Source organism: Dama dama, chromosome 1, assembly GCF_033118175.1.
Source record: "Dama dama isolate Ldn47 chromosome 1, ASM3311817v1, whole genome shotgun sequence".
In the NCBI taxonomy this organism is placed as follows: domain Eukaryota; kingdom Metazoa; phylum Chordata; class Mammalia; order Artiodactyla; family Cervidae; genus Dama; species Dama dama.
Window position 1 is genome coordinate 73,829,967 of NC_083681.1, and position 22,383 is coordinate 73,852,349.

At 57.4% G+C, this 22,383-nt stretch overlaps 1 protein-coding gene across 11 annotated transcripts; it reads right to left on the reverse strand.

Moving 5' to 3' along the window:
• Window positions 1-224: 224 nt before the first annotated feature.
• CHST1 (carbohydrate sulfotransferase 1) lies at window positions 225-18,812 on the reverse strand. Of its 11 annotated transcripts, XM_061152284.1 has the most exons (5): window positions 18,417-18,812; window positions 16,000-16,089; window positions 4,537-4,659; window positions 3,848-3,944; window positions 225-2,404 (listed from the first exon to the last, which is right to left on the reverse strand). In XM_061152284.1, the coding sequence occupies exon 5, from the start codon at window positions 2,360-2,362 to the stop codon at window positions 1,127-1,129; it is 1,236 nt and encodes a 411-aa protein (XP_061008267.1). In that variant the 5' UTR covers window positions 2,363-2,404; window positions 3,848-3,944; window positions 4,537-4,659; window positions 16,000-16,089; window positions 18,417-18,812; the 3' UTR covers window positions 225-1,126. The 11 variants fall into 11 exon arrangements, with proteins under 11 accessions (XP_061008267.1, XP_061008325.1, XP_061008282.1 ...); XM_061152342.1 differs by lacking the exons at window positions 4,537-4,659; window positions 16,000-16,089 and adding an exon at window positions 2,983-3,323; XM_061152299.1 differs by lacking the exon at window positions 16,000-16,089.
• Window positions 18,813-22,383: the final 3,571 nt, after the last annotated feature.

Consider the following 22,383-nt stretch of genomic DNA (forward strand, 5'->3'; position numbering starts at 1 on the left):
ATCACCTCCTGGCTATCAGGTGACTGGTCTCAACTAACCGAAGGGAAATGAAACTGTGAACTCACTGATGAGGGTGTTGAGGGTGATGCGAATTCTGAAAACCAGAAACTGGTCACTGAATCCCCTCCTCCATCTCCATGTCTCTCCTCCCCAAAGCCAGAAACACCTGGACCCCAACAAGTTCTGCCTTCTCTCTTTCAGCATGTCCCATAATCACACTCAGACATTATTGCACTCTTTTATTTACAGAAAACACAGATAAAGCATTTCAATGTTCATTTAGCAAACTGAACCACTGTTTTTTTTTTTTCTTTTTGGCACAAAGAAATATCACAGATGGACCCCAAGATCAATCAGAAAACCATAATATTTATCAGCCATCACTGGTCAAGGGGCAGCCACAAGACTCAGACAGACAGACAGACAGCGTTGCCACAGACTGGAAGAAATAAACAAGGTCCACATTCACCTCACAGTAAAAACCTGCTCACTGACAGGCAAGGGTGGGCAGGAAGGGGCAGTTTTCTCTGCTCCATGGAGTGGGGGGCAGTGGGTATTGGGGGGCAGAAGCAGGATGGGGAGGGATAAACACCATTCATAAATTAGAGAGAGGTGGTCTTTTTGTTTTTAACCTCTTACCTTGTTGAAGTAAGACAGTGCAAAAACTACCATACCCTGACCACTCGTCCATTCAAAAAACCTCAGAAGTTGTGTGGTTGGGGAGTCTCTCCTCTCAGGCGCCCGTGTGTGTGTGTGTGTGTGTGTGTGTGTGTGTGTGTGTGTGTGTGTGTGTGTGCACGTGCGTATGTGAATGTGTAAGTGTGGTGCTTGTAAACATTGTCACCATCCACCAGAGACACACACCGGAGTGTCTGAACGGGGTGGGGTGGGGGCTGGACCCCACTTCACCGCCCCCTCTGCCCCAGGGATTCCTGTCCAAGACATAGTGCAAATTTCGGAGACAAAGAGAGGCAGGTGGAAGTTGGGGGGCGGGGCGGACAGGAGGCAGGTAAGACACAAAAGACGGGGTGGGAGAGGGAAGGGGGAAATAAGGCAACAGTTAAAAACGGTCCATGTTATCAAAACCGACACCGTGTGCCCCCTGCCCCCGCCCAGGGAGCCCCGGTCACGAGAAAGGGCGGAAGTCCCGCTCCTCCACCAGGCTGATGGAGGGGTTCTTGAGCTCCTCCTCCGAGCTGGCCATCTTGTAGCCCAGCTGCGCCAGCACGCGCTGGCAGGCGTTCTGGGCGAAGGCCACGATGTCGTAGGAGAGGCGGAAGCGCCACTTCTCGGCCGTGGCCGCCGAGTTGCGCACCGTGCCGTACTTGTGCTTGCCCAGGGCGGGGTCTCCCCGCGTGTTGTTCTGGATCCAGCGCGCCACGTGGCTGTCCAGGGGGATGCCCAGGAACCCGTAGATCTCCTCGGTCTTCTTCATGGGGTTCCTGGCCAGGTCCTCGTAGCGCACCAGCATGTACTTGCCCTTGAGCCACGGGGGCCGCATGAGGCCGGTGGACACGGAGTTGGAGAAGTCCTCGCACACCGTGGTCAGCTGCGTCACGTCCAGGTTGTAGGGCTTCCGCCCGGTGCCGTACCAGAGCCGCCAGAGGCGGTAGGTGTCGCGGAAGGTCTCGCTGCGGGAGGCCAGGATGCCCCGGGGGTCCCGGACCAGCTGGATGACCTTGAGGTTTAGGCGGGGGTCTTCCACCAGGGCCCGCAGGTCGTTGACCTCGGGCACGCGCACCGTCTTGATGGCCACGTGGCTGCGCTCGCGGCAGGCCTCTGCGGCCACCGTCAGGTTCAACAGGCCGCACCTGCGCACGCAGTCCCCCTCCTCCAGCACCAGGTCCCCCGAGCCCGGGGCGTCGCACACCGGCCGGGAGCACAGCACGCGGCTGGCCCCGCGGCGGAAGATCCTGTCCGTGGTGTGGTTGACGGGCGGCGGCTTGATGTAGTTCTCCAGGAAGTAGAGGTCGCAGTCGTAGAGGCTCCTCAGGAGGTCCCGGCTGGCGCCCAGCATGACCCGGCGGTCGGCGGGGCTCTTGCCCTGCGTGAAGCGGGGGATGAGCGTGTTCTGCACGTGGTAGAGAGGCTCGAACAGGTAGAAGACATCCAGGTGCTGGTTGAAGAGCTGGCCCACGAAGGAGGAGCCGCTGCGCGTGGTGGCCAGGATAAGGATGTGGGTCTTGCGCGAGAGGTTATAGGCGAACGTGGGGCCCTCCTCGCACAGCCGCTCGGCCAGCCCGGCCTCCGCCAGGCCCGGGCAGGTGTGGAAGGACTTGGCCGTGAAGGTGCGGATGGCCGTGTACTGAATGGCGATGGAGGCCAGGGCAAGGAGGAGGACGGCCTTCCAGGAACATTGCATGGCTGGGCACCTTCATGGGGCTGCTTCTCCAGCATGTGAGGTCTGGGGGCCAAGGCGGGCAGCCGTCAGGGGGCAGCCAGGCTTGGATGCCTCCGACGGCTGCGGTGGGGGGCACCAGCTTGCTCCCTGAGAGGAGCTGGGTCTCCAGCCCTCAGGGGAGGGACCCCAGCTCCCTGGCTCAGTGCTCCCACATATACCTGAGCACTAAAGGGGCTCCTACTCTAGACTTTACCATTCTCTGGGGACTCCCGGGGGCTATTAGGGACTGAATAAACCGATTCCCATACCCCAGGGTCTAACCTACAGAATACTGTGGGGCCTCCCATCGGGAACTGAGTACCTTAGTGGGGCCTGACCGGGCAAGACGCTAACTCCCTCAACTCCCATACCTGGGGGATGATCAGCTCCCACCTACCTCAAGCTATTCCCCTGTCTCTGCCTATCCACCCCTGCCGGCATCTTCTGGGCCACCTGCATCTTCTTCCACTCCCACGAGCTGGCACCCACTTCCCCATGTGGTCCTCTTTCCTCCATCTTCTGCCCATCCCCAGAGGAAGAAGGGTCCATGTCAGATGCCACCCCCTGACCCAAGGCCCCGTGCAAAAAGAATCTGCACACACCTTGAGTGGGTGGGCTGCTAGCAACCTCTGGCCACCGGGCTGGGGAAGGTGGACAATGGCATCAAGCCCTTCCTGTGCTCCCCACCCAATTTACAGATGCAGGTGACCAGCTTATTCCAGTGGAGGACTCTTGGGGGTCTTGGACTCCCTCAGAGGCAGCTGGCCCAGAGCAGACAGGGTCCAGGGGCTGCTGAGAAACACCCCTTCCCAGGCCCCAGTGGCCTCCAGGATTTTCTCTTGGCCACTGATGAAGGGGGTGCTCCCCAGGTGGTGCTAGTGGTAAAGAATCCGCCTGCCAATTCAGGAGATGCAAGGTTCAATCCCTGGGTTGGGAGGATCCCCTGGAGAAGGAAATGGCAACCCACTCCAGTATTCTTGCCAAGAGAATCCCATGGACAGAGGAGCCTGGCAGGCTACACAGTCTGTGGGGTCGCAGAGTCGGACACAACTGAGTATGCACAAGTCTACTGAGGAAGGGATCCAGGTCATGGGGCACATGAGGGAACTGATTTAGCTGGATTGACTGCTTCCTCCAGCACCCCTCCCCCAGCCAGTCCTCGAGGGCCTCCACCCTTAGGCCCTCACCCCCTTCAGCCCACAGGGTGAGCTCGGGGACCCCCCTGTGATTCCGCAGTGGCCCCAGAGAACCCAGGCCAGGCCAGAGAGAAGAAGGGTGGAAGAGAAGGGGCACCTCAAGGAACAGAGAAAGTGCGGGGAATGGGAGGGCAGGGAAAGTGTGGGTGTGCTGGGGTCCCGGGGAAGGGGCCAACCTGAGCATGTGAAAGGTGCCCCCCATGCCGAAAGAGGCCAGCTCAGCGACCCGCCCTGGGGAAGGCAAAGGCGGGGGAGGGCCCCACCAACTCACCAAAGGGGTGCTGTTCCGCGCCGGGCAGTCCGCAGCCGCCGGCTCTCCAGGCCTCGCCGGCGGTCACAGCCTGTGCGGCAGTCCCGTGGCCAGCAGACTGCAAGGAGACAGGGAGAGGTGGTGCTGAAGCGGGGCTCCCAGGGCCTCCCTCCCACCTCTTCACCCCTGTGTCGCCTGCCCCACGGACAGCTCCCCGGGGCTGGGCAACGCAAGCCCTGTCTGCTCTCCCAGATCTGCCCACTGAGACTCAGGGCTCCAGGTAACCCAGTGCCATCTCTGAGTCCCTGGGTCCCTCCCACCCCCTTCACCCACCTCTCCCACCCGCTACCCATACCCTACGAGAGGGTGATGCTCCAGTGGGCAGGGGGGCTGGCAAGCCTGCATGCCCAGCTGAGAGTCAGTGCCCCATTTAGGGAACCACCCGAGAGGCACCCCTCCCAGCTACCACCCGAGACAGGTGCAGAGAAATCTACTGGACACAAACAGCCCCAGGCTGGCCAGCTCAGCTCAGTGCCCAACAACGGTACCGTCAGGGTCAAAGTTATCCCAGAAAACGGGACCGGCTGGAGCACAGTCCAGATGGGTTCTGCATTTAAAATCCGCAGCATCCTGACCCTTTGCAATTCACCTTGTTCAGTGATCTTCCCCAGTGGGGGTTAGCGGAAGTCGGGAAGAACAAGGAGCCTCACCCCAGATCTCCAGGTGGAAGCGGCGGCTCAGTGGAGGCAGCCCACCCGCTGAAGCCCGGGAGGAAGGGACAGAAAGGAAGCGAGGGTCCTCTTCCACACACACAGAGAGAGGAGAGCGGCTACCTGAAACTCAAAGCAAAAGTGGACCAGGGAGCATCCCTGACCCTCACGCTCTTTGCAAACCCTAAGTCAAAGCACCAAGGTCGCAGCGTTGTTTTGGTGAGTATCCAATGAGTATTTCCTGAGCGCTAAGCAGTTTACCTACCTTGGCTCATCAGTGCTCCACAAGAACTTTACGTGGAAGCCAGAATTGGTTCCATTTCACAGGCAAGAAAGCTGAGGGACAGAGAGGAGGAGAAACCTGCCCGAACTCACATGCCTGGCTTAACCCTCATCCAGCAGGTTCCCCAGAGCCCACACTCCTTCCCTCCAAGGAGATCTGACTTACTGTTCCTCCAGGTTACCCTTTTATGGCCTTCAGACATGCACACAATTAACGTCCCCTGCTCATTTGTGAATCAGTGTGGGAGGCACCGGATGTTAGAGGGCGACGTTCAGATGACTTCTGAGATTTAGAGCATGCTTCTTCCCTTTGCTGTCTGGTCTGGTTGAACTACGGGGCTCGTGGAGGTTGGGTGAAGGCCTGCGCCTTGTGAGTATTCTTCCCACGTTCACTATTGGGCACAATCCCCCTTGGGGGCGGGACGAGTGGGTCCTCATTTCCCAAATGAGTGCTGTCAGGTTCAGCTCACTCACCCAGCTCTCCACACCAGGGAGAGAGTCTGTTTTCCTGAGAGCCCCTGCTGGAAGGTCAGGGTCCTCATTCCCATTGTTCAGATGATGAAACTAAGGCTCAGAGACTGCACCAATGGGCATGGTAAGCAGGTAAGAAGTAGGAGAGACTCGAGTCGCTCTGGATCAGACACTTGTGCCGGCGCTGTGGCTCTTTTACCATCAGTTTAGTGGGGAAGAAACATGCTGAAGCTTAGGGATGGGCACAGAGGCTGGGGTGACGGCAGTGGGCTGGCGGCGGTCCTGGGAGTCCTGTTTTAAGTGTGAAACCCTACTTGGTACTTAGAGGAAGCAGGTGGCAGTAAATAGGGGAAAGGCACAGTCAGAGGTTCTTGGGAACCTCCCGTGTGAGCCGACAAATGCACCCATCCCACACTGCCTCACCCTGTGACAGCAGAAGACGCTTTCTCCATCAGCTGGGTTGCTTGGAGGACCCACCGAGAAGAGCTTCTCAGCTTTATATGTGACCCTCCCCCAGCCCATGCAGAGTGCAGGCCTGCCCTGCCCAAGGGCCCCAAGACAAATGTGAACATCTTTAGAGAACAGGTATGGAAAATCACCAATATTCATGCATAGTAATATTTTTAAATTATTCTGGAGTCCATTCTTTAGCGGCAGTGCTGTTTCATTCAGCCATATTTCCTTTGTATTTATTCACAAGCATGTTATTATCTAGCATGAGCCAGGTGCTGTTCTGAGCACTATGGGCGAAATAACACGAAGGAAAGCAAGTACTTCTGGGCACTCGTGATGTTTCTCCCAGTCATATGCTCCCTTTCCAGGCATCAGCTCATCTAGCACTCACAGTAACCCTGTGGGGTCATAGTCCCATTTTACAGATAAGGAAACTGAGGTTCTACACGGTTAGATAACTTCTCCAAGCTTAGAGCCAGTATTCCAGCCAGGCGGTATGCTCAAATCCTCCTCCCTGACCTAACTCCCTCTTCAACTACATGCAACGCCCTTTGGTCCTCACCAAGACAGGAGATGGAAGCTTGAAATGGAAGCTTTCCCTTAACTCTTAAGATTCCCGTTCCAAAAACAATTCACCCAAGGTTTTCTTTAGAGATGAGCATCTTTCAAGGAGGAAACCATTTTAAGTTTCTTCCCCTCACATCCCTGAACCACCAGCACCCCCAAAAACTGTTAGGCCAGGATTGGAAGCTGCTGTCTTTGCCAATAAATCAGAAGGAACTGAAGCATCATTGCGATGCTATAAATCCCCTAAAAAGCAGGAATCCGATTTACAAGGTGCAACCTGGACACCCGGGAGGGGAATGTGTTGAAGGCAGGCCACTCCCTGTCACCCAACCCCACCCCCAAAGAGGGCAAAGCCAGGGCGTGGGAACGGGAAGATGGAGAAAGTCAGGCCCTCCTAGAAATGCCCCTGCTCTCCTGCCAGCCTGGCAGAACCGGGCCCAGGGCCCGCCAAGCGTCCTTGGTATGCTGGAAGCAACTGCCCTGGAAACCAGAGGCCCTGAGGCCCGGCCCCTTTGTTCCCAGGGGAGCTCTGGCCACTGCAAGGGATACCCTCAATACCCTCATCCTCTGAGCCGGACTGTGGGCCCCAGAGCCCCTCGCTGGGGCTTCTCGAAGCCTCTGGCCTGGCCTCCCTCCACCTCTGGTGAGTCAAAATCCAGGCAAGCCTTAGACATGGGTGTCCAGAATCTAACTTCTCTTGGGAGTCACCCACTCTCCAAGGAAAGTTCAGACTTTGGAACCAGCCACGTTCAAATTAGGGTCCAGGACGGGAGGGGGAAACACCTCCACGTGGGAGAACTAGAATTTAGAGCTAAGAGCTCAAGCCATGAAACCACACCTACCTGGACCTGTCACTCAGCAGATGCACAGGCCTGTGTGACTCACTCGTTGTCTCTGAGCCTCAGTTTCCCCACTGGTAAAGTAAGTATAACCGTAGCGGTGGTCATGTGGACAGGCGTGTAATATGGTGCAGACTTGCGCTTGGGACGCTGGCTCTGGCACCAGCCCTGTTAATGACCAGATTCCCCCAGTCTCCCCGGACTTCTGGTTTTCTCACCTAAGAAGTGGGGATAATTTTAACAAGGCTATTTTTTTTAAGACTGATTACGTCCTACAGTGACTAGCGAGGAGGAAGTGCTCCGTAAGTGTTAAGTTACTTTTATCGTCATTAATGTCTCGAGTGCTTTCTGTCTCAAGGAGGTCCCTCAGCACCCATCATTCCTGACTGTGACGGTGAGGCAGACACGGTCCCTGACCGCTGTGCCCAGACCTCTGCCAGGCCAGCCTCTGCGCGGAGCCCCTGCCCTCCTGCACACGCTCCCGGCCGGCGAGCTCTCTCCGGCCGAACCGCCGCAGTGGCTTCCCTGCTGCCCTCTAGTGGCCACATCCTGCAGTGCCGCCCCTTAGTGCTGCGTCTCGGCTGGCTTCAGCATTCCTGGCTGGTTGGCTGCAGTCTAATGTGAGGACGCAGGCAGGCAGGCGGAGGCGGGGAGGCGATGTTGCAGGAGCCGCGAGGTGGGGAGATGACACGCCCACCCGGGCTGCGGGCTCGGCTCTGTGCTCCCCTCTCGTCTCACCCACACATCAAGAGGCAGGCGGCAACAGGCAGCCTCTGGGGGGCCTCGGCTCCCTGGTCTCCTTCCGCTCCGGCAGGGACGGGGAAGGGACACCGAATGTCATAGGCTGGAGCAGCCCACAGGCTCTGCATTCCCCTGGCCCTGGCCTCTTTATGCCTCCCTCAGTTTTTCTCTAAACCCAGTCGCCCTCAAGGGCTTCCCAGGTCTGGTCATTGGAATTGTCCGATCCCGGGAAGCCCTTGTACTTCATCCTCAGGGTCAGGACCACCCTCCCTGAACGATGGGGGAACCCTCCTTCGGAAGTGGTAAGGCTCCAGTCACCTTCCAAGAGGCTACCAGGGCTGGCAGCTCTGCCCCTGTCTCAGCCCGATCCGTGGCTGCCCCGGTGAGGCCCCAGAACCAAGGGACGCTGCCCTCTGACGAGTTAACCTCTGCCTCCTGCTCTGTTTAATCCACGCAACCCAATGCTGTGGTTCTTTGTCTTTTCTGGGTCACAGACCCCCTTGGAGAGACACAGTCCCTCTTCCCAGAAGATCTATTTGTGCCCACAGTTTTATACACACAATTAGAAGCCTCTTAAACCTCCTAACACCCACCCATGAGCATCCCTTCTCTTCCCTAGAGACTTAACCCTTTCATTATTAACATTATCCCCCACCCTAGCGTTTTCTTTTTAACCAGTTCTATCAGAGAAGGCTCCACAGATGTGTTAAGTACCAAGGTGGAACCATCACCCAAGATGCATTTTTAAGTAAAAAAAAATTTTTTTAATATAGGGCCAGCAAAGACATGGGCAATAGTGTGCCACCATCTCTCAGCTTTTAAAAGGGACTGTATGTGAATATATATATATATATACACACACACATTTATTTGAATCTATGCATAAACAACCACAAGAACTTGCACTGAACCAGTTAACTGTGGCTGCCAGGTGGGAGGAGCTAAGAGAGGGGTGGGAGGAAGGCACAGTTTGTACTGAGTATGTTGATTCAGTTTGAGTTTATTAACTTTGGGAAACGGAGAGCAGCCACCTCATGCAAGAACTGGAGGGACAGCGGATGGCAGGGTGGGGCACTGAAACCCAGCACCGGCGTCTCACTGTGCCCCCAGGGCACCGCTGTCCCCCGGGCACTGCTGGCCGGCTCTCTCCACCGGCATTTCCAAGGCATTGGGGTTGCATTCACCATCTTTCAGCCAGAAAAACTGGGCTCAGTCTGCTCTGGCAGGGGACAGAAGTCACCTGGGGCTCCTGAGACAAGATAGGAGCTGAAAAAGGGGGAGGCCTCCAAAGGGGGACCTGAGGCTTTGGGAAGAGCAGCTAAGGCCCAGTTGGGGAAATGACTCCCCTCCTGGTTTTCCTCCTTGTTCCCTTTTCCCCTACTTTTGTGAAGCCTGGGAAGACAGGGGAAGCAGAGGAAAAAAACCTGAATGTTGTATCAGATGATGCAGCTCACCAGAGTTAGGAGTCAGTATGGAGGAGCCCCAAGGCTCTGGGGTCCCAGAAACTGGAGCAAGAAACAGAGGGAACTGGATGGGGGAAGAGATGGGGGGGGGGGGCGCACAGAGTTGGCAAACAGGCCTCTGGGATGGAGACTGCAGAAAGGAAATGCTTAATCCCTGTGTCTGCAGTGGCCAGTGATGATCCACCATAGATGTTTGTTTAGTTAAGTCTAGAACACATAAAATAGCAAAGTTTTTTCTTCCTAAGGAAAATAATGTGATGAAAATGAGGCAAGGGGGAAATAGGGGCATGAAAGTCTGAAAGAACGAGGAGCCAGGTCAGTGCACAACCCATGAGGTTACACAGACAGGTCGGAGTTACCTGGCAGCCAAGGAGAAAAGGGAAATACTTCATTTATGTGTTTCATAGGATCCATGAGGTGAAGATTAAAGCACCTGCTCAAGAGAGACCCAACTATTCCTGTTACTGAATCCAACACAAGATTTCCCCAGAAGGCTCTCCTCGAGAGCCCTGAGCAGGTATCACTGTCCTTAAGACCTCACACCTAGTAAGTCCAAGGACAAGTTTAGCGGTCTTGTGTCCTGGAACAACCTTCAAGGTGAGCAGGATGCCCATATGTGGTTCAGCCAGTGCAGCCTTGGGAGGAGGTGGTCTGATGGTGTCCAGACTCAGCCTCTGAGGTCTGGGTCAGCCCGGGGGTGACAGGAAGCCCCAGTGCTTCTTTCTCTTTGGGGTCATGCCCCCCCCCCCAATCTGAAACCCTGTGAGGTCTATGGTCCTTCTCTCCAGATCCACACCAATCCAAGCATGTGTTTTGCACACAATCTCTTGAGTCCCTGGGCCTCATGGCTTATCCCCAGACCCCACGGAACTAGTACACACATCTTTCGGGCACCTCCAATGGGGGGCAAGTTCTCACAATCATGGTTCCAAAGACAAGCATCCAGAGATGACCATCCACCAACTTTTCACCATAAGCAGAGAGGCTTGGCTATCTCTCATGAGCCCTGATGTCTCCAGAGCAGGTCACTCCAATATCCACACGTTTTGACCCTGGGATATGCATGGTGCCCCAAGCCTCCTTGAGAAGTTTACCCATAGGCGTGCGAGGAGGCGGGCTGAATGGAGGTTGGACATCTTGGCTGTGGGACCAGCCAGGGCTGGGTTGACTCCTACTGCTGATGCTTTACCCTGAGCAGAGCACTTAACCTCCATAGGCCTCAGCTGTCCTTATCTATGAAATGAGAAAGACGATCACAGAGTCTTTCCAATATTTGGATTCTGAGACAGAAAGCTGATGAAGTTTAGCACAGGGCTGGGCACAGAGCAGGATTCACTAAGAACCCCGGGCATGATTTTGAGGGACTACTCTGCTTTCAAACTGTGGTGTTGCAGAAGACTCTGGAGAGTCCCTTGGACTGCAAGGAGATCCAACCAGTCCATCCTAAAGGAGATCAGTTCTGAATGGTCATTGGAAGCACTGATGCTGAAGCTGAAGCTCCAATACTTTGGCCACCTGCTGCAAAGAGCCAACACATTGGAAAAAACCCAGATGCTGGGAAAGAGTGAAGGCAGGAGGAGAAGGGGACAACAGAGGATGAGATGGTTGGATGGCATCACCGACTCAATGGACATGAGTTTCAGTAAGCTCTGGGAGACAGTGAAGGACAGGGAAGCCTAGCGTACTGCAGTCTGTGGGGTTGCAAAGAGTCAGACACAGCTGAGGCAACCCCACAGACTGTAGCCTACCAGGATCCTCAGTCCATGCAATAGTGGCCTGGAAACGTTCAAAGAAATTACAACAGTGCCACAGCCTCCTCCATGAAGCTCTCACCACCTGTGTAGGTTGGAGACCCTTATTGTTCAGACTGCAGAGGCTACCCACAGTCCTGCCGGTCAGCGGGTCCTGCCCGACCTGAGGAAAGTTTTCCCCAGCAGCGGGAAGAGCGATCGACCTCCTGCCGAACGGGCCCAGTGTGCCTGACTCCTCGCTGGGGAGGGATGAGTCAGAAGGGCCCAGTTCTCTGTCTCGGGCTGATCCTACCACAGCCTGGCCTGTGGTAGGCGGAACCCTCTGCACCCACACGGGCGGAAAGGCCCCGGTTTCCTGTCCCCCAGCCCCTCCCCAGCAGCCAGAGTCGTCATCGGAATAGTACCCAGGCCCCGCCCCCTGGATACCCCGGGGCTTTGGCCCCTCCTCCCGGCTTCAAGGATGAGAAACAGCCTACGGGAGCTAAAGCGCAGACCGCTGCTGCCCGAGGGGCTGGGAGGAGGGGGGCATCTGTCCCTGGATCCTGGAGTCTCTAGTCTCGGGCCACCTGCGTAAGGCCCAGCTGGTCCCTGGGGATGTGGGAGGGAGGGCTGGGTGCAGGGGAAGCTCACCTGAGCTTTGGGGCTATTACATGGGATGGAGGGGGTACTGAAAGGCTGCTGAGCCGTGAAAGGCGCCAGGATTCTTGGTCTCCAGAGGAGAGGAATTCAACCTGGGGCCAGTGGCGAGGCTTGATCGCTCAGAGCTTTTGTGAAATAAAGTTTTATTAAAGTATATTCTGATATAGACATCAGAAGGGGAGCAGAAAGAGTGCCCCCCCCACCCAACCCCCCCACCCCCGCTGCTAGTCTTTAGCCGGATGTTATATAGCTACTAGCAGGCTGCTAATTAAAGACAGGAAATGTCTCAGAACCCAGAGACTGGCAACAGCCCCTCACCCACGACATGCATTTTGAGATCATGTTGGCACAAGGTGAGTTGTCCCGGGCCATAAAATGATTGACATGAATGTTGAAGAAAGGCAGGTTTCCAAGCAAAGACATAGTCTCATTAACATAGTTTAAGAGAATATTTGCATTAGTAAAACATACTGGTTTGTCAAGTAAAACATACCGGTTCTGAGTATTAGGCAGAACCAAGTTGAAGACAGAGTCTAGGGTAAATACATAGCTCATTAACATGGCTTAAGAAAAACATTTCCATAAGAAAAATGCATTGGTTAGCTCAAGGTTTGAGAAAAGTTAAGTTCAGGTGGAACCAGGTGTCGTCATGGCAACACTGAATTTTAAAAGAAACCTCTTTGTAAATCTGTATAGAGAAGGAAAAAAAAAAAAAAAAAGTCTGACACTTGTAGTTTGTTTCCTCCTGCCACTCAAGAGCGAGATTTAAAAATGCCTGACACTTGCTTCCTATTTCCTCCGTTTGGAGACCCCTGACCTTCCTGCCTGTCACCCTCTCAACACCCAGAGATGATCAGAGGCCTCGCTCCCTTCAAGCGGGGGCTCTCCACAGGTACTGCTGCCATCTTTCACAGACAAGGAGCAAGAGGCTCAGACAAGTGAGGGAACTTGCCCAAGTATGTGCGGCTTGTCCTTGGTGGGGGCCAGGGTTCAAGCTAAGCCCCGAGGACCCCTAAGCCCTGGCCCTGACCACAAAGCTTAAATCCCCAGACCACACCCAAGAGCACGGAATGGAACCGGCAGCTGGAGACTAGAGGGGACAGGCAGGGCCAAGGTGGCCACCAGGATGCCCACACACACCAGTGCCAGCCTTGACCTCAGCGTTCACCCAGACCCAGAAGCGGGTTCACCCAACAGACACCTAGTGACCATCTCCAAGGATCAGACCCCTGCTGTGTCAGCCGGAGGGACGCGGGCGCCCTTCCTGCCTGCTTCCTGGCACACCACAAAGGCGTGGGTACCATCTCACCGCTTCCCAAGGGGTTCTCCCCTCCTCAGCTGAATGACAAAGAGAAGCCGGTCACATAGATGAGCAAAAATAACGGTGCGAGTATGCAGAGGATGCAGGGCAATGTCCCACCAGACAGGCAGTAACCAAAACACACTCTGCCCCCCACTCCGGGGCCCTAGCTCTGGTTAGACAAGTAGAGGTTGGGGAGTGGGTGGTTTCATGGCCAGCAGGGCCAGAAATGCCCAAATGCTCTGCAGCCAAGAGGACACCCAAAAATGTCTTGATTACCACCTGGCCTGGAACGGTCTGGAATGGGGCAGAGGGTTTGGGGTCAAGGCCCAGAAGGTCCCCCTGGCCCCCTAAGTGCAGAACTTACCACCAGCCCCCAGCTGGCCCCAAGGATGCCAGACAGTTCAGTCTGTCAGTTGTCTGTCTCTTGGATGAGAAGTGTTGGGGAGAGACGCTCACAGGTACGGTGACAATCAGAGGGGCACCTCTGTGTCTGCCCCTGCGTCAACAGGGACCTCCCGAAAGAGACATGACCACAACAGCTCCGCGGAGGAGCCATCTCACAGGGGAGGGGCCGGGGCTCCCTGAGGCCGAGCGGCGTGCTGAGACGAGGCTGGGGAGGGGCCGGATGCAGGTTACAGGGTTCTGTGTGTGAGGTGCGTTCACAGCCAAGTCCTCACCTGTCTGAGTTTCTCCCTAAAGACGTACCTTCCTTCCCTGACCCCCCTAAAACCCATGGTCTGGACCACCCCAGCTATTTTCCTGACCCTGTTAAGGCACGCTTAAGAGGTCAGGAGCAACACGGCAGAGGCTGAGACCCAGACCTTGGATCCAGGGCAGGCTTACCCTCACAGGACTTTCCCAGGCACCCAGGGAGAGGAGAGATCACCCACCTCCCTTAAATAAGATCAAGAACGAGACACTCTTAATGTTAGGGTAACGCTCTTAGTGCACTGTGCTAGGTACTCACTCCACGGCACCTTTGAAATGTCAGCACCAGACTTGTCTGTCATCTTCATCTGCCTACAGAATCCCCGAGGGAGGGCCCCAGGCCCTCTACCCACCCACCCACCCATCTTGGGGTAGGGGATGCCCAACTTGGGGCCCTCAGCACCCCACAAGGATGCAGTGGGTGCTAAACGACTCATTTTCCCCAGCAGAGACCCGGAGAAGGGGAGGACTGTGCTCTGTTCTCTATCCCAGAGGAAGAGATGAGCATTTCCAACAATTCCCAGCCCATGGCCTTCCAGCTCTAATCAAGGAGCACACACAAAGAGAGAATCTCTAAACATTTAGAAAACGTGGGAACTCTGTGCCCCACGCGGTACCGTGGGGATTTATAAAGAACAAATCATGCCTGACAAACTTGATCGCTTTCTTGATAGAATTACAAGACTGGGAGATGAAGGAAATGCAGGCAGGGTAATATATCTTGATTTTTAGCAAAGCATTTGATACAGCGCCTCGAGTAATCTTACAAAATTAATTCAAACAGACTTGGCCCTAAGCACTTGTCATGGGGCTGAAAGCAAGAAGGGGCAGGTCCCAAGGGTCCCAGGTGGAGGAGAAAAGCCCAGGGGGAAGGAGCTGAGGGAGAGAGTCCGGGAGAGAAGGCAGGGCTGCCAAGACCCAGCTCCGTTGGGTCAGATCTTATCTAACATCTTCATTAACGATCCTGAGAGAGGGAGTAAACAGTCCGTTAATGAAATTTGCAGAGGGTATTAAATCGGAAGGTGTTGTGAACACCAATGAGGATGGCAAAGTGGTCCAGACAGACCTGGGGGAAGAACCTAGGCAGGAAACTGTCAGCATGGAGGGGGATGGGTGCCGGGGGATTCTGGGGCCACCTGGAGCTGTCAGGGAAGAGGGAAGGACATCCCCAGGGCCGGGGGTGGGGGTGGGGGCAGCCAAGGCCAGCTCGAGTGATGGCTTTGACTGGCAAAGCCCAAGGATCTCAGTTTTCCCATCTGTAAAACAGAAGGAAGAGCAAGCAGGTGTGGAGGATGAGCCGTAGCTCCGAGAGCTGGTACTGATGCAGGGACTGCCTTTAGGGAGCTTGGAGCGGACGCCCTCCTTATGGGAGGGAAGGAGGGGGGCAGTGACCAGTGACGTGGAGAAGAGGAAGGGTTGTCTGCAGGCCAGGGAGGGGAGGGCAGCAACTGCAAGACGGGCCGGTGAGGGAGACTGGCTGGGCCATCACTGGAGCCCAGAGTGGCCTCGAGCCACTGCCCAGACACTGCCCAGAGGCGCGGGTTGCTGGGGTAAGCAGATGTGGGAAGGCGCCCGTCTCCCAGCCTGCTGGGCTGGAGCCCAGAGCCAATCCAGACTTGTAGGGCACTCTGGGCACACTTCAGCAGCAGAGGTTCTAACCTGCAGGGATGAGGAGGCCAGCATCTGTTATCTTTCTGGACAGTTCCTGATTCCTCCTCAGTGGATCACCAGGAGATGCTTCTCCAGCCAAGTGAACCCACCTCTCCAGGATCCGGGAAGGTCACCCCGGCTCCAGTCCCCTCTCTCCATCTTCAGAGCTCCAGGGGGCCAAAGCAGGATGCTGCCCGGCCATCTGGACTTGGGAGGATGTGTTCCCACAAGCCTCCCAGGCAGGTGGGGTCTGAACGGGAGCCAGAACTCCCGAACGGTGCTCAGACCCTCAGCCACCTAAACATGTGCTCTGTGGGAGGAAGAAAGGGATGGCTGGTTCCCAGCTGGGGGTGTACCGGTGGTTGCTGGGGAGGCTCCTACATGAAGCAGGAGGCCAGCCCCGCCAGATGTCAAGACCATCTTGCCGGATGCAGAGGAGTGGATCCAGGTGAATGCACCTCCGGGGGGAGTGCCCTTCCAACACCCTGAATTAGGCGCTCACTGAACACTCACTACGGCCGTGTTCTCGGTGTGTTCCCCGGGTTAATGCATTTGCCCTTCACAACAGCCCTATGAGGTGGGTGAAGAGCTCTTACCTTCCCATTTCACAGAGGAGGAGACTGAGGCAAACGCTGGTGGCCATGAGCCCTAGCACCTAGTCAGAAAGCCCGTGGGAGAAGCAGAACCTGCCAAGAGCCACAGAGGAAGCTGATCAGCTCCCAGGGTGAGGGGGTAACCCCAGTGGGTGGGAAGAGGCAGCCCCTCCCACAAAGACCCCCAGAGGCTTGCCCGGCCGCTCCCTGCTCCCCATGAAGGGAGTTGGTCCAACTCCTACCACACTTGTGGAGCCTGGATTTTTACTATATGTTTCCCTTCTCCCCCACCACCGCCGCGATACACCGAGTCCTCTGAACTAGTCTGTTTCCATGGAAACCATACCGTGACTCAGGGCTTCGGGACCTTCTCTGAACCAGCTTATGAATATCAAATGCTCTCTCCCCGCACCAATGCAGAGTGAGTTGGAAAAGTAAAGAGAGACCCACAGTGGGCAAGGGAGGGAGACAGGGGTGTGGGCAAGGGGAACTGCGGGGGGCCGTGGCGGGGTGGGCGGAAGGAGGTTCAAGCCTCTCCCGGCCCAGTGAGAGCGTGGCATCTGGGCCCCCTGAAGACTCAGCGGAGCACAGATGCACACCTCCTGCGTGTACATGTGGCCGGTGTACTCACACCCCTGCATCAGCACCCTCAGGACACTCCTCCTCAGGAACTAGGGCCCTAGAAGAACACGTCCCCTCTAACGGGGACCTGCCCATGGCAAAGGTGGCCCCGCAGCAGGGAAGCTTGTCAGCAAGAGGAGCTTGACTTCAGATGCTGAAGAGGAACCCTCCAGCCAAAAACATGGCAATACTCAGCAAAGAGGGAAATTTGGAATTTTAAGGGGAAAATGTGCTTCCGCTTTGCGATGAGGTCGGTTGTTAACAGTGTGTGCCAGGAAGGAGGTGGGGCTGGGATTTCAAAGCTTCAGCAGGGTTGGGGGCACCATTAGCACAGACAGCCTCTCACTTCCCCACCCCACCCCATCCCCAGTCCACGGCCCTGGCCTAGCCCCTCACCTGCCAACATCAGGACAGCAGCAGGGAAATGAAAGTTTGCAGTGCCAGGCTCCAGGCCTCCCTCAGGGGGCTAAGGCCCCAGGGCAAATCCACCCCCTCCAGGCCCCAGTAGCTCCCTGAAGATCCGGGAGGGAGGGGAGGAGAAGAGATTGGAGGCTTGATACCTCCCTGGTTAATCCAGTGTGTGAGTCATGACCGGTGAGAGCACTTGGAGAAGGAAACAGGGTCACGGTGGTGCCTGTAAGTGTCCCCGGCTGCTGTGGACGGGAGCCTGGGGACTGCCCATCTTAAGTAAGGTCTCTGCCTGTGGCAGCCAGCCCCACCTCAAGGGGTTGAGGAACCCTTGAAGCAGGTACCTGGTACCTCGGGCCCCCACCTGCTTGCCTCTTACACCTACGGCTCCTCTGGCTGGCCAGAGCAGCTACCCTCCCAGCCAGGGTCCCACCTCCCGCCCCCAACCCCAGGATTCCCCTCTGCCTCCAGTCCTTATCTACCCTCTGGACATCCACCTCCCTACCCACTGCCTTCACCTCTCTGTCAAAAGTCTAAGCTCATTCTCTGGCGCCTGGACTCCCTAGACGCCTCCAGCTTCGGAGCAGTGTTTAAGACCATCAGGAGAAAAGCCGCACCAGAGGTGAGGAGCGGTAACCCTGGGAAGGGGCGGGCGCAGGATGGAGGTGGGAGGTGGGGGGAGGGTACCCTGTGGCATCGCAAATCAAGCCAAGGTGCCACCTGAGGGCTACCATTAGGTCTTACCTTTTAACCCCCAGCTTCCTGGCCAGGGCCACTCTGGGTTCCCAGAGCCTGGAAGGGGCTGCTCTCCAGGAGGGGAAGAGCAGGCGGGTGGTTCTGGCTTCCGTGGGAGGTCTGCACCTTCCAGCAGCCCCTGTTCCCCCCTCCCGCTCCAAGACCAGTTCATCGCAGAGTGGTGGGTGCGGGTGCGGGTGCGCGGCAGAGGCTGGGGGCAGGAAGCAGAGGACAGCCCCCGTCTCCGCGTGCAGCGTGGTTTTGGAAAGTTGGTACAGACGTGGGGACCCCAGGGTCTCCAGGGGTCTCAGCAGCCCCAAGCCCGGCAGGCTATGGGACGCCGAGCCTCGGGCAGCCCCCGAGTGCGCTCCGCAGCGGAGGGGAGCGGGCGCCTCGGGGCCGCCGAGCGGCTCAAGTTTGCTGCCCTCCCCGAATGGGGGCGGGGAGGGCTAGGGCGATCGCGGCGCTCACCCGCCGCCGGCCCTGGAAAGCCCCATCCTGCGCCCGACAAGCTGCTGTCCTCCCCCAGCCGCGCACCGCCCGTAGCGACCGTCCCCGAGCAGAGGGGCGTCTCCCACCGCGCCCGCGCCCCTCCCGGCTGCTGCGGCGAGTGTCCGCTCCCTCCCGCCCCGGGGCCCGCCGGGCCCGGCCGGTACCTGGTCGGGGGCGCACCGGGAGCCGCTGCAGCGCCCAGCGCCGGCTCCATCCTGGGATCTGGAGTCAGGCTCGCCGGGGGCCGGCGGGCGGCGGCGGTGGCGGCGGCGGCGGCGGCATCCTCCGCCTCCCGCGCCCTCGTCTTCGGCCTCCCTCCTCCCTCCTCTTCCACCGCCTCCGCGCGCCCCTCACGGGCCCCTCTTCATGGCCCGGGGGCGCGAGCCCAGGACCTCTCGGACAGCTGAGAACGTTCTCCGGGTCGGGGTACGAGATCGGGGACCGGAGCGCGAGAACCCCGGAGGCGCCGGGCCAGGGGCCGGGAGCCGGGACCGAGAGCGCGGCAGCCCGGTGCGCCGGAGCCTCGCCGAGCGCCTGCCCGCCCTGCGTCCCGATCCCTGGGCAGCAGCGGCGGCGGCTACGGCGCCGAGCTAGCGGCGGGCGCTGCGGTCCGGGCTCCACCCCCCCAAAGCCGCCCGCCCCTCGGCTGCCGCCCGCCCCTTGCTCTTCCCCACCCCGCCGGCGCGCGCCCTCCCGCTCCCCGCGCCGCCCTGCCGGCTCCGGTTCCCCGCGCTGCTCCAGCCACCAGCCCTCGGGACACCCCAGTCCGCAGGCCGGTTCCTGTGCCAACCCATCCAAACCCGGGGGGAGCCACACCCACAACCCGGATTTTGGGAGCCCGGCGAGCCAAGGCGCAGGCTACCCATTGGCCCCGCTTTCTGTACTCACCCCCACCCCGCCCTCGGTGCGGGGGGGGGTGGGGTGGTGGCGCTCACCGAGGGCCTTCGGCCTGAATGCCCCTCCACCTCCAGAAGTTCGCCTGCAGCCCCCAGCCTGGCCCCGGGACCCCAGAACCCAGAACAGGAACCTTTTTGTATCTTTTGGTACCAACACCCCAGCACACACCCCTAGGTCACGCCCCTCCACCCCCTTTATTTCTCAGATGTGGAAATGAATCGTTTGCCCCTGCTCCGTTGGTACCTCTTGGGCGGGGTCCACAGGGTGTTTGGGGTCGGGGGCAGGCATTAAAGTGCATTTGCTGGCGAACCCTCTTTCAGGCCAGCCCTCCACCCCGCCCCCACCCCCACCCGTCCTGCCAGCCAGATGCTGGGGCTCCTAGGTGGAAATCTGGAGCCGCTGCCTGCCTTATGTAGGGAGACCCGCGGGAAGAGCCCAGAGCCGGCAGGCAGGCTGAGCACCTTGGCCTCTCCTTCTTTGCACAAATATTGACTGAGCATCTCCCGAAGGCCACATCGTGCATGGGCACCAGGAACCCGTTAGTGACAAGACAAATGGACCCCTGGCCTCTCAGAGTGAAGTGTAGGAGAAGCAGGGCAAACAGGCAGAGAGTACCTGGGAGCAGTGGCCCCTGGGCTGGAGGGGACACAGGGAAGCGCAGCTCTGCCACCATCTCTGTGCAGGGGCTGGCCACCGTGGGACCCTGTGTCACTCCTCAGCTTCTGACCAAGCAGTTATCTTCTGAGGCCAGAGAAGGCAGTCAGCTTCCATCTCCACCCATCTCTGAAACTCTGATTTCCAGTTATAGCCAGACAGGAGCCAGAGAGTCATGGGTGACTTGAAAACTTCAGGCGACCCAGGGAAGCCTCCTCACCCAACCACAGACAGTATGGTTGAGTGGTTGGCGTGGGAGCCCTTGGGCCACAGTCTGCCGAGTATGTGCATGAAGGATGCAACCTCTTTGCGCCTTAGTTTCCTCCCCCAGAAGATGGAGATACCAGTCCTCACCTCTCGGGGCTGCTGTAGAACACTAGGTGATAAAATGTGTGCAAAGCACCCAGCCCTTGCCAAGTGCTTAATAACTGCACGTTGCTGTTACTGCTACTGGCAGGTTGGGGTTCAGGGTAGCCAGAAATGAACATTAAACTCAGTCACCCAGAGAAGGATGCGGCCTCTACGCTTCTCTAAGGGCCTCAGTATTCGGACCACTGAGACCTTCTCTCCGCCAGAGCCAGATGGCATGAAAGCCTCTGCCCCCCAGGGGCCCACCAAGACCAAACAGTCCTTTATCTCGGTCACAACTGCAAATTCCTAATTAGATAAACTCCCCCACGGCCAGTCTGGCAGTGGATCCCCATCAAGCCGTCGCGATCCGATGTTATCCAGGCTCGTCTCCCAGTGGGTTCTTCAGCTGCGGCGGCCTCGGTGTGGCCCGCCCTCCTCCCGCCACAGCCAGGGTGGCAGCCCCAAGCCTCCCTCTCCACCTCAAGCTGATCAGACCTGTCTCCCCACGTGCTCCCCCCCAGGGAGTGGCAGTGCCCTGGGATGCCCCGTGGGAGTGCTGGCGGACTCCCGTCAGCAAGGACTTCCGTGTTTCAAAACCCCGTTCGTCCCTCTAGAAAACCAGTCTCCAAGAGCCCAGCGGTGAGCCATCAGGGCCCTCCCTTTCACCGAGCTAATCCCTCCCCGCCGTCTGCAGCCTGACAGGAGTAGTTGGGGGTTTAGAGAGCACCTCCTCTATCTCGCCCTCTCAGATCCAGCGCCTCATTTTTCAAATTCTAGTGTGTTTCGAGTGGAGAGGAAGGAAATGTACCTCTGGCCGACATGAAAAGATTGGTGGGGTTGTAATGGAAAGACGGAGTGGAATTCGGAATTTTTTTTTTTTTTGAAGACTATTTAAACTCTAAAAAATAAGACAAAAGACCTGGTCTGGGGAACACGGGGATTCTGTTTCACTTCCTGGGATCTCCCAGTTGATAGGCATGAGTGTTTTGTGAGCACCTACTGTGTGCACAGCACTGTGGCAGTCGCTACAGGGGAAGAGAGGAGGGAGAAAACAGGCCTTTGCTCAGGGAATTTGGATCCCAAGGGAGGAGCCAAAAGCAGTTGATACAAACGTGACTTGAGTGCAAAACAGGTAGCTCTGCAAGTCGGAGGAAGATGGAGCCTCGGAGGACCATTCAGGGAGGGCTTCCTGGAGGAAGAGGCCATTGAACTGAGGCTTGAGGGATGGATAGGGTGTGAAAAAGACAAAAGAGCAGGAGAGGCTGTGAGAAGCAGCTGCGGCTCGCTGGACGGAGCTTCTTTGTGGAATAATATAGGAAGGTTAACTGTAATGACTAACATTCAAGGTCTTACCCTGTGCCGGGCACAGTACTATTTGCTTGGTGTGGATTATTCCGTTTCATCCTCAGAACAACGCTGTGAGGAAGGTGTGAGCATTCCCATTTCAGAGATGAGGAAACTGAGAGCCAAACAGGTTAAATGGCTTGCCCAGGCTTGCAGAGCTGGTGGGCAGCAGAGCCAGCGTTTGAGCAAGCAGGGTGGTTGGTTCTACCTGCTAACCATTTAGATGCCCCACCACTGCCAGCCTGACTCTAGGGAGGGCGCCTACAGGGAGGAGTGGCAGGTCGAATGGGCTGGAAAGGACGGTGCCAGGGGTTGGGGCCTTCAAAAGCCCCTAGACACAGGGGCTTCCCGAAGCAGAGCCCCCAGACCTCCGTGGGGAGCCCTGAAATGAATTCTCCCTTCAGTGCACAGGTCCCTGGGGCTTGGGGAAATTGGTTAAGGGATCTGGGGACTCAAGGTTTCAGCTTTTTAATATCCCTCACTGTCCAGGCGGTGGCAGTCTGTGCCGCCCACCCGGTTATTTCAGTCTGTTCCGAGAGATTGATGGCCCAGGTTCTGATTTAAGACCTGCAGCAGGGATCCTCAATTTGCCCTGTCTCACAGGGACGCTGACAAGGCAGCCAGGGCGTGGAAGATGACTCCTGGCTGGCCCCGGACTTCAGGCCTGAGAGCCTGAAGCACCTGTAGAGAAAGTTCCAACCTGAAAAGCGCGGGCAGAGGCAGCAAGGCCCCGTGGACCCGTCCTCTGGAGCCTCAGTTTCCCCATGGATGATGTGAAAGAGAGGCCCACTGGATGATGAGAGTTGGAGGGGGCCTCGGAGGCAAGCTAAACCAACTCCCTCATTTCATAGATCAGCAAACTGAAGCCCAGAGAGGTTAAGCAAC

Coding starts and splice junctions, on each gene's coding strand:
- CHST1 (XM_061152315.1), bottom strand. CDS start 2,362: ATGCAATGTTCCTGGAAGGCCGTCCTCCTCCTTGCCCTGGCCTCCATC.